The following is a 10,626-nucleotide window of genomic DNA, read 5'->3' on the forward strand; positions in this document are numbered from 1 at the left end:
AGAACAGACGCTACAATTAAAAATTGAACTGAGCAATAATAACAATATACAGCGAAAAATTCTGTTTCAAACCTAAATGTAAAAGCGCCCATTTAAGCGAGTTTGTCATTGTCCTTTTCTGTTTTTGTGTTTTTCATTAAGAATAATATTAAACACACCATTCAAGCAATTTACTCCCAAACTGGTGCTCATTCTAAAGTAAAAGTATAATCCGCGCGGCCGCAAGGGAAGTCATAACGGTGCGCATTTTATGCAGCCTAGCTCCATTCTTCGTGAAAGATAAAGATAAAAATGCGCACAGGAAACAAAAACCTTGCAAAAATTATATACGATCCGCCTAATCCCGGCCAAATCACAGAGATGCCAATTTGCACAGGACTAATATTATCACAGGACCTCGGTGTTTGGCAAAATATGGTAGGTAATTTGCGGGGGAATTTTTACTTTACATACTACAGACAAGGCCGATTCGCACGGGATTAAGATCACAGACATTCACTGCAATTATTACAAATCACCAGAGGTCCCCAGATAATACTAATCCTGTGCGAATAGGGCTACAGTCACCTATATCTTGGATGCCCTGGGGGTAAGCAGATGAACATCAAACTTTCATTTTTGGGTGAACTATCCCTTAAATTAGTCATGCCCCAGTGCATGATGGGAACACCAGCATAAGAAAGTTGAGTAAGTTTTACTTAATTTTATATTCTTGATTTTTATGCTTTAATTTCTACATGCTTAAATTGAGTACTAATATATTTTATTCTTGCCTGAACTAACTTTTTCATATAGAAATTACATTTGGTTTTCTGAAGTATTTACTTAATAATAATAATTTGTTACATTTATATAGCGCATTTATGAACGTATAGATGAATTGTTTATTATGAGATCAATAATCATTTCATGGCAAATTTAAACCTTAAAGCTACACTGTGTGATATTTTCCCCCATCTAGCGGTGAAAAGGTATATGACCATCCAGTGAATATTAGTTTCTGTTCCTCTCAATTCCGATTTAGTTTTAACTCCTACGGTGGACGATTTAGTCCAAGAATAACATGGCTTCCAGTTCGACCTCGTCCACATTCGACACGGTGCCATTGAGTGTTAAAACGCGAAAGGCGAAGCTTGAATTCACGGGTATGTCCCTCTTTGGCTAATGTACTTTAAAGATGGAGGGGCAACATGGCGACCCGCATTTGAACCCCTCACCCGTATGTATTTTCAATGGCATATTATAAACTTACGAGAATACTTTATTACTTGAAAGAAGTAAATATACATTAATGAGCACATATATTTTTGAAAGAACTAAGTGTTTTTAGCTAAGAATAAACTAAAAAAAGTTACACAGTGTAGCTTTAAATGTGTCAATTACTAAATCAAAAAATTGCATTTTCTTCTCAAACTGAGGTTACACAAAAACCCTCAGTATAAAATGTACATGTTTCTCTCTCTTTAAAATGCTCACCATTAGTTTGACTATATTCTTTGGCGTTTAGCGCTTGACTTTGATTACTCTGTGTCCTCTGCTGGGTTACTCTGTGTGTGAGCTGATGTGGATGCTCTTTTAACATGGACTACAGCAGAATACAACACCTCATCCTGGAGAGATGAACAGATGGGATTATTACAGACTCAGTATTACATGTTTTAATAAACCATTGAGCAACAGTGAGTTTGTGCTGACCTGATCGTCTTGTTTTTGATTGAGTTCCTCATCATCACTGGTCTCCTTTTTCACGTTTCTGCCTCCTACAACAAAATATCTTAGCCAGAATGTTTTAACTCTTTCCCTGTCAGCGTTAAAACAGATATCATGGCCCAGAATATATTGTTGTAAGATCTAAACATGCAATATATCAAAAAATGTTTAAAAAAAAAATGTTTATGAACACTTGAATGTGGGTAAGTTAAAAAAATTTAAGCAAAAAGCTGAAAAAAATCACAGTGTGGGAAAGCAGTGCTCATTTACAATCATTTCTATCGCCAAAGGTACTTACTTATTTGAGGGACACGGAGGAGAAAAACAATGCATATGGCAAGAGAAGCTGTTGTACCTTTTATTTTACATTATATGTATATATGTTTCATAAACACTGCATCCGTAGGGGCTGCCATTGTTGTTTCGCGGGCTATGTGACGTCAGAGCTCGTAACTGGGAGTACATCGATCTAGTACGAGTGAGTTCATGGATTTGACTGCCGTCCCAGTGCACTTTCACGGGTAGAAGGAAAAACACGGCTTCTGACATGATAGCCAGGGGACTAAAGTTTTCACGGATGAAATAGTGCACATAGACCTACACTGTCTTTGATTTAGCACAACTATTCGCTGTATCACTGCCACAGTTTGACCAAACTCCCCTCCACAACCATTCCCTTTAAATAGACTATAATGGTTTGCCAGCTGATGTACCTTTGGATAATATAATTAAAAAGCTAACACACATCAGTGTAATGACAATTGTATTTTTTGCATGAAAACACTTCAATTAACAGATTTATATTCATATAGACTGAGATGTAAAGAAACATTGGCCACTATCGGAATGAACTGTCAGTGATAAGGTATAGCTAAGAGTGATCCAGCCCAACCTTACGAACGAATGACTTACAGAAGGCATACATAACTAAGAACTTTTCGGGAAACACGTATTAATATTATGGTACAGCTTAAGGTATAACTTAAGAACGACGTAGCGTTAAGAAGGTTTCAGGAAATGCAGCCCTGGTCATTCATGAGTTTATCTGTACAGAACGTGTGATTATGTGTGTTCATGTACCTCTGCATCTCCAGTAGATTAATGCCAGTAATGCCAGTAACAGGACTGAGAGAATCACCCCCAAAATAATGAAAACATCTGTGGAAAAAAATATTTTTAAATCTGTATGCTACAAATTTTCCACAATATGAGCTCATAAAAGCTGCTTGCATAATTATTTAAAATGATGAATTACAAACAAGATGATGAGAAGCAAACCAACTTACACTGAGGTGTGTGTTGAGGCGGTGTAAGTTCTTGTGTTTGGTGTGAAGGTTGATGTGTAAGTTCTTGTGTTTGGTGTGAAGGTTGATGTGTAAGTTCTTGTGTTTGGTGTGAAGGTTGATGAGTTGATAAACTGACTGTCTGGATGTGTGGTTTCTCTGTTCAGAGGAGAATAACTGTCAATGATAATATAACAATGCAAACAGCATTTCATCCTTTTAAATGTTTAGATTCTTCATAATCAAAATGAATGATGATCAAAGTAACAGCATCAACACAGAACAAAACTACCTTCAACCTGAAGTCTGTAGGAGACTAGTTGAGATGAGACAGAACACGTATAGTCTCCTCCATGATCTGCGGTCAGTGCTGATATGTGTAGAGAGAGATTTCCTGGAGTTGTTTGATTTAACAGTTTGACTCTGTTCTTGTGGAGCTCAATCTTTTCATTTGGGTAAATTTCCTCATAAGTGTTGTTCACTAGATAATACTCCCATCGTATCTGTTCAGGTTTAGCCTGTAGTTCAGTGCAGGAGCAGGGCAGAACCACAGACTCTCCTGAATATCCAGTCACAACAGTCCATGACTCTCTGTTCTGAACCAAATTACAGCCTAAAGAAATATTTAAAAAGCCATGAATGACCCGCATTGTAATTTGAAACTCAAAGGTCAATGGATGTAAAAATTTAAGTCTGTTTCTGGGTTTCCAAATTTCTTAGGTTATCTTTTTTATTCTCTTAAAAATAATAATAAAACATTTTAATGTCTATTCCTGAGCTATCAATCATGTCTAACAAGAGCTATTCATATAGAAGAAGCATTCACTTACCCTTAACTCTTAACTGAATGTATGTGAGTTGTTCAGTCTTACACTTATAGTACCCCTGATCTTCCTCTCTGAGGTCAGAAATGAGAAGAGACAGATTGTTTGGAGAACCTTCATTAAACAGCTCACGTCTGCCGCTGAACTTCTCATCCTCAAATACTTGAATCCATCGGTCTCTATAGGTGTTAAACTGCCAGGTGAATGTGTCGGCTGTAGACTGAGGGTCAGCACAGGAGCAGGGCAGCAGCACTGAACCACCTGTGTACGCTGTTATTACTGTCGTCTGATGCACATCTGTAAGAATACAGCCTGAGAACAAGAGAGTTTGTTAATAACAAATGCTTTACCGGAATATATAATAATCAGATGAAAACTGAGAAGAGCCTTCAGATTTCTGTTAATGAGCAGGATTGTATTGAGCTTATTAGATCTCTAAGTAATTATATTTCTGTTATTTGAAGGTTGATATTAATGGAGGATGATATTTGTTGATATTAAAATGCCAAAGGTCATTTACATTGCATTAAAAGTTTCTGATAGAAAATCTTTCATCAGAGATGAAGTTATTGATATTAAAAAGCCATTCATCCAGTATCAACAATGTAAATTATGGATGGATGTATGGCATTTTAATATCAAAATCTGATCTCTGATGAAACATGTATTTTAATGCAATGTAAATGATGTAAATGAAAAATTAAACATATTTTTGAACGTTTCATGAGGACTTTCATTTAAACCTTTAGAACTTTTAATGACCACAGAAAGACAATGTTGCTCAAATCTCATCAGATAAAGTTTTTTTTCATATACACAAATACAATTTTTAGTTTCTGCACTACCTCACTATTTATTTGAAAAAAAGCTGCCTTCCTGGTTAAAACAAAACCAACTGTTCATTTCATCCTTTAGGAACTCAAAGATAATTTCAGTTTGAATGTCTCTACAATACAGATTAACTCAACGCTCTGCAGGTGTGAACAGACACAGTCCGGTCTTAGAAAAACTACAAAATACAATGTTCTTAAAAGATGATTTATTATGGTTTATTAAAAAAAAAACACTGATCTCACACCAATTCCTCCAAAATTAAAATAAATAAATACAAATAAAATTTTAACTTACCAGTGCTACAATGAATCATAAAGAAGAAAAGATATAAATGGTCCCTCATGACTGGTTCTCCCTCACTAATGGCACAACTCTATTTGAGGTCCTGTTAACACTTCCAGCAGAAACCTCAACTTCATGAGGCTGGAGAGAGCAGAACTGAAACAAGCCACAACCCTTCAGAGGAAACATGAAGAGAAGCTCTGAAGCTGAGACAGATGACCACAATTATTTCTCCAGGTATGAAAATGCTTCTGCCTTGCCCTGTGGTTTTATTCATTATTCTCTGTTTTGTTGTGTAAAAAGCCTGAACGAAGCTGCATGAGAAAACAGAAGAAGAGCACATGATCAGCAGCTCTTGCAAATCACACGTTTATATATTCTTACATTTGTGCAGTGTTATTTTCCACATGAAACCACAGATGCCCTCACACACACATTAATACACTCAGATGCTTCCTTAAAATACATCTATTCATATCAATCACACTCACGCCCACACAATAAAGTTGCACTACCATTTTATAATGAGTGGAGTTTACCTATGGCAGAGCATCACTTTAGTTCTCTTGAGTACTTATTCTTCTTCCTCCACACAGTTTGGCACGTAACTCGTCCCGCACCGTTTGTCACAGACCCATGAATGAGGTGTAAAAGTGACCGGCTTATTGAGGAGAGGTGTGCTATCTCTTCTTTAAGCAATCGGACCTGCGATGTTCACACAGCGGATGAAAAAAGCAGGCTAAAAATGTTTAATGATTTTGAATCCCAACTGCCATTCACACACACACACATGCAAGGCCCTTAGACCCTTTCTCTTTCTCTCACTCATTTGGCTTATCTTATCAAGCAGCCAATAAGTAATGACCCGAAATCTTCATATCCACACCCTAGCAACCAGTTACAGGTCCCTAGCAACCACTTCATAGACTTCCATTGACAAATAGAGAAGAGGGGTATAAATTAATCATAGACACATGAGTTTGGCTCTTTTGATTTGGGCAGACATGTAGTCTATTAGTTTAACCCTGCTAACTGTCTAGCCACACCCTAGCAACCATTTAGAGCACCCTAGCAACCAAAACCCAAAGAGGGATATCTTCAAATCTTAATGTCATAGAGGGATTGCTGCTGGTTTCATTCATACCGACAAACAGCCTTTGAAATATCATCATCACTGGCAGCTGCCAAGCCATTCCCTAGCAACCAAACAGAGTACCCTAGCAACCGTTCAGCAAGACCTATATCTCTGCATCTGATCATCGTAGAGACATGGGTGTTGGCTCTTTTGACTCATGATAGCAAACTGGACTTCCAACATGCTACACATGCTAGCAGTGAATAACTAAATTCTAATAGTGATTAGCTAAGTGCTAAATCATTGTAAGAACTCTATTAAAACTCCATAGTAGCCATCTGTGACAAATACCAAATGACCATAGCAACCACACAGAACACCATAGCAACTGCCTGCGACGCCCTAACAACCACCCAGAATGCCTAGAACATCCTAGCAACCGCCTATAGAAACACCCTAGCAACTGAGTGCCGAGTTTTGCCATTGCATTCTAGTTCCTCTTATTATAATTAGCTGGTTACACTTTAGAAGAATACTTTTATATCATTAAAGGGGGATCTAATGCTATTTCATGCACTCTGACTTATTTAGTATTTACACTGGTAAGGAGTTGCATTCTCACGCTAAACAAGGACAAAATAAAAAATAAAAAAACGAGTTGGACGTATGATTAAGTATTTCTGTGCCAAATACACTCTTTCAGGACTCTAACAAGTTTCTGAATTTTTTTTATTTTAAGTATGGCCCTGTATGACATCATGAAGGGCAGAATTTCTTGTATGGGCACTTCTCCCGGATGAGCGCGTGCACACATCAACAAGGGGTGCGTTTCCCGTACAAATAAATAACTCACTGCTTAACTACCATAGTACGATGCATCGTTGAAGAAATCAACTAGATACTGACGACTGTTTTTCCCGAAACCGTATTGTTGCAAATTTGTCGTTCAACCACGTTGGTTAATGATGTCACACAGGTGGTGGAGTAATAACTTATTTGAATGAATCTGTTTAAGGTTGAATTAATGCAAAAAAATTATTATTTTTCTTTATTTGCAGATTCAATCATGGCTCGTTTTTACACACTAGTAGCGCATGTCTGCACATGCACAATCTTTAAAAACAGTGCTTTAAATCTCTTGACAAACTAAAAGACGTAAATGGCATTTGTATGTATTCTAAATAAAAGATATAGGTTGTACTGAATGTCAGCTTGCTTATTTTGCTTAAGGTAAGTATTTATTAGGTCCACATGTGCGGCGTTCTTGAGTAAGCCACTAGAGGGAGCTCTTGTGTGAGAGCAAGGAGGACACAAGGAGAAGTTAAGTAGAGTACATGACATGTGAGTGAATAATAAAAGACACTGAGTTCCAGTCACTGAGTTTGATTTATTTCGAGGCACTCAACATATTAGCGACGAGGATGGCTTTGAGTTTGAGCCAACCCACCCCTCTCATCACCGAAACTCAGTCTAGTTCGTTTTGAGGGCGATGCAATTGAAGTGAAAGGATGCCTGCCGACCAGCATTTCATATGGTGACCATTGCACTATTGCAGACCTGTGGATCGTACAAAAGGGATCAGCTGTGATGGGCAGAGACCTCTTTATTGGACTGTGTTTACAATTATGTGATAGACAGATCAGTACAACCCAATGTGTGAATCCTGTCTCGTCTGTGTCTGCAAGCTCTGAAAACAGACTGGGATGTGCAAGAGAATTTGTACATCGTGTCAAGATTCGGCCTGAGGTTTAGCCCATTCAACAGAAACTCAGGCACTTGCCTTTCTCAATCCGTGATGAGGTGTCCAAGGAATTACAGAAGCTTGTACAACAGGATGTTATCGAGTCTGTGGATGCATCTGAGTTGGTCTCCCCGATAGTGGTCACCAGAAAAAAAGATGGGGGGATTCGGCTCTGTGTCGACTTACGTGAGCCTAATAAAGCCATCGTAGTGGACAGTTTTCCTCTTCCGCATATGGAGATGTTCGCAAACCTATGTGGAGCCAGAATGTTTTCTACATTAGACCTCCAAAAGTGCTTACCATCAGGTTGTGTTGCATGAGGACAGTCGAAACATTACTGCGTTTATTATGCAAGATGGGTTATTTAGTTTTAAAAGGGTCCCATATGGACTGGCCTCAGCTCCAAGCTGCTTCCAGAGGATGATGTCTGAAATCCTTAAAGGTCAGCCTGGAGTTCATTGCTACTTAGACGACATGGTCGCAGGAGCAACACTCGAGGAACATGATGATAACCTGCAATCCGTGCTGCAGCCAATTGAAAAGGCAGGACTGAAACTGAACACAGCAAAGTGTCACTTCAGACAGCCAGAACTGTCATTTCTGGGCCACACGCTGTCTGGGAAGGGATTGCGACCTGATGCTTCGCATGTCTCCGCAGTGGCAGACGCTTCGCCCCCGGCTGACGAGGTTAGTCTTCGTTCATTTCTGGGGCTTACGTCATGGTGTTCTTAGTTCATACCAAACTTCGCTACCGTGGTGGAGCCACTGCGCATGCTTTTACGAGGCTCTGTTCCATTCATGTGGTCACCTGAGACTCAGGAGAGCTTTGAGACTGTAAAGAGACTGTGAATAGTGCTGCCCTCACACTTTTCAATCCAGAACTAACCACTATCGGGACCACAGACGCCTCAGACTATGGAATTGGAGGTGTTCTTACCCAGATGCATGCAGACAACACAGAGAAAACAGTGGCATTTGCCTCACGTACTCTTACAGCAGCAGAAAGGAAGTACTCCACGGTAGAAAAAGAAGCACTAACAGGTGTTTGGGCCTCAAAGAGATGGAGGACCTACCTGTGGGGAGGACACTTCATACTGCAGACAGATCACAGCCCACTGACCACTCTTTTGACATCTAAGGGTTAAGGCAGAGCAGGTATACGCATAGCCAGATAGTCAGCTAGGGCAGGCTGATGGCATTTACGTATGACATTCAGTATAAGCCAGGGCGTGAGAATGTGACTGCAGACTGTTTATCTCGCTTACCACTGCCTAGTACTGAACCGAGTCTGGAACATGATGTTGAAGTTGTAGCACTCACTTCTACGCTCACTGCAATAACCAGTTTCCAATAACTCTCTGCAGTTTAAGGAAAATATCATAACTGTTCTGTGAATATTCTGTGATGGTTATATTGAGAGTTTAGTAATTGCATGATAACATTTGTTTAACAAGGTTTTGATTCCAAATCATACTGTTGGGAGTACCATTATCAAAAGGCTAAAAAGGAATTTTTATCTTTACTGTTACTAGTAATAAGACAAAGTTGCTATGATATGTTTGTTCTTAAGAGAGAGGAATATGTGCTGTTCTAGTGCAAGCCACTAGAGAGAGCTCTTGTGTGAGAGCAAGGAGGACACAAGAAGTGAAGTAGAGTACATGACATGTGAGTGAATAATAAAAGACACTGAATTCCAGTCACTGAGTTTGATCAGATTTATTAAGAGGCACTCAACAACATGTTATGCAAACAAGAAACTATGCTTCTAACCACAGGTCGAGAGCTGTTGTTCCAACCCCGCAACTTTGCGATTCTGTTTGCGAATGTCTGTTGGAGCTATGGTTTCGGTAAACACTGACTCATTGAACTATGCTGATAACGACAAAATTTAGAGGATAACCATAGTTGGCTAACGACGCTTTCGTGAAACGCACACTTGAGCGAGAGCAAGAGCCGTCGGCAGCGCTGGCATTTTGTTTTTAGACCACAAAATCAACAATGACACTAAAGAAGTGTGTTTCTGGTTGTGAGGGAAAGATAACCATGTTCTGCTTCCCAAATAACCCAGAGGATGCAGTTTGTTTTTCCAGAGCAGCAACAGAGTTCTGCAAGTGTGTTTGTTTGTTCCCGGTCATGAGTGGAAACCGCAGGCGGTGAGTGAAACTGCATCAAATGTCTGTGTTTTGTTGGCAGTCGGTGCGTAAGTGCATATAATATGAACAACACGAATGTATAGTGAATCGAAAGTTATCCAGGGATAATGTGATGATGTATTCTGTGTGTGTGTGTGTGTGCTTGTGACTCTTTAGCTCCGCCCACTGCACGCCTGCACGAGTTCGGCTGTTTTCGAAAAGAATCGGTACAGTGTATCTGTCTTTTATAAATATGTTAAGACTAAAGACTCTTCAGAGATATGAATGATGCAATACTACACTATAGGTACTCAAGATTAACATGAATAACTACACATGAAAAAATAAGTAATGCAATTAATTAGTAAGTATTAGTGCGCAGTTGAATGTGGTAGTTCACTATTAGGTAATCAATAACTACTATTTTTTCATACCTCCCAGAGGACCAGTATATACAGGTTCATAATTAATGAGAATAATGGATAATAATTCATTCTAAAGTTGTCACAGTTGGTTTTGTGTCATGTTCATGTCTTTAATTTCTAAGATTATTCACAGTCATGGTTCCTGTTTGTCATGTGCTTCCCTAGACTCGTGTGTTGTTTTCATTGGTTGATTTAGTCATGTGATTCTCCGCTCTGTTTATCATTGGCTCATTATTTGATTGTTTACAGGTGTTTCTTGTCAGTGATTAGTCCTTGTGTATAAATAGACCTCATGTCACCGTTGTCTTTTCTCTAGCTTT

The 10,626-nt window shown here is 39.0% G+C and overlaps 1 protein-coding gene across 1 annotated transcript; it reads right to left on the bottom strand.

Moving 5' to 3' along the window:
• Positions 1-721: 721 nt before the first annotated feature.
• Positions 722-5,006, bottom strand: LOC307134585 (uncharacterized protein). Its single transcript, XM_079830445.1, has 7 exons — positions 4,946-5,006; positions 3,824-4,129; positions 3,286-3,606; positions 2,997-3,152; positions 2,791-2,868; positions 1,696-1,760; positions 722-1,610 (listed from the first exon to the last, which is right to left on the bottom strand). The coding sequence occupies exons 1-7, from the start codon at positions 4,992-4,994 to the stop codon at positions 1,521-1,523; spliced, it is 1,065 nt and encodes a 354-aa protein (XP_079686571.1). The 5' UTR covers positions 4,995-5,006; the 3' UTR covers positions 722-1,520.
• Positions 5,007-10,626: the final 5,620 nt, after the last annotated feature.

Source organism: Gobio gobio (assembly GCF_949357685.1).
Source record: "Gobio gobio genome assembly, chromosome: 12".
Taxonomy (NCBI): Eukaryota; Metazoa; Chordata; class Actinopteri; order Cypriniformes; family Gobionidae; genus Gobio; species Gobio gobio.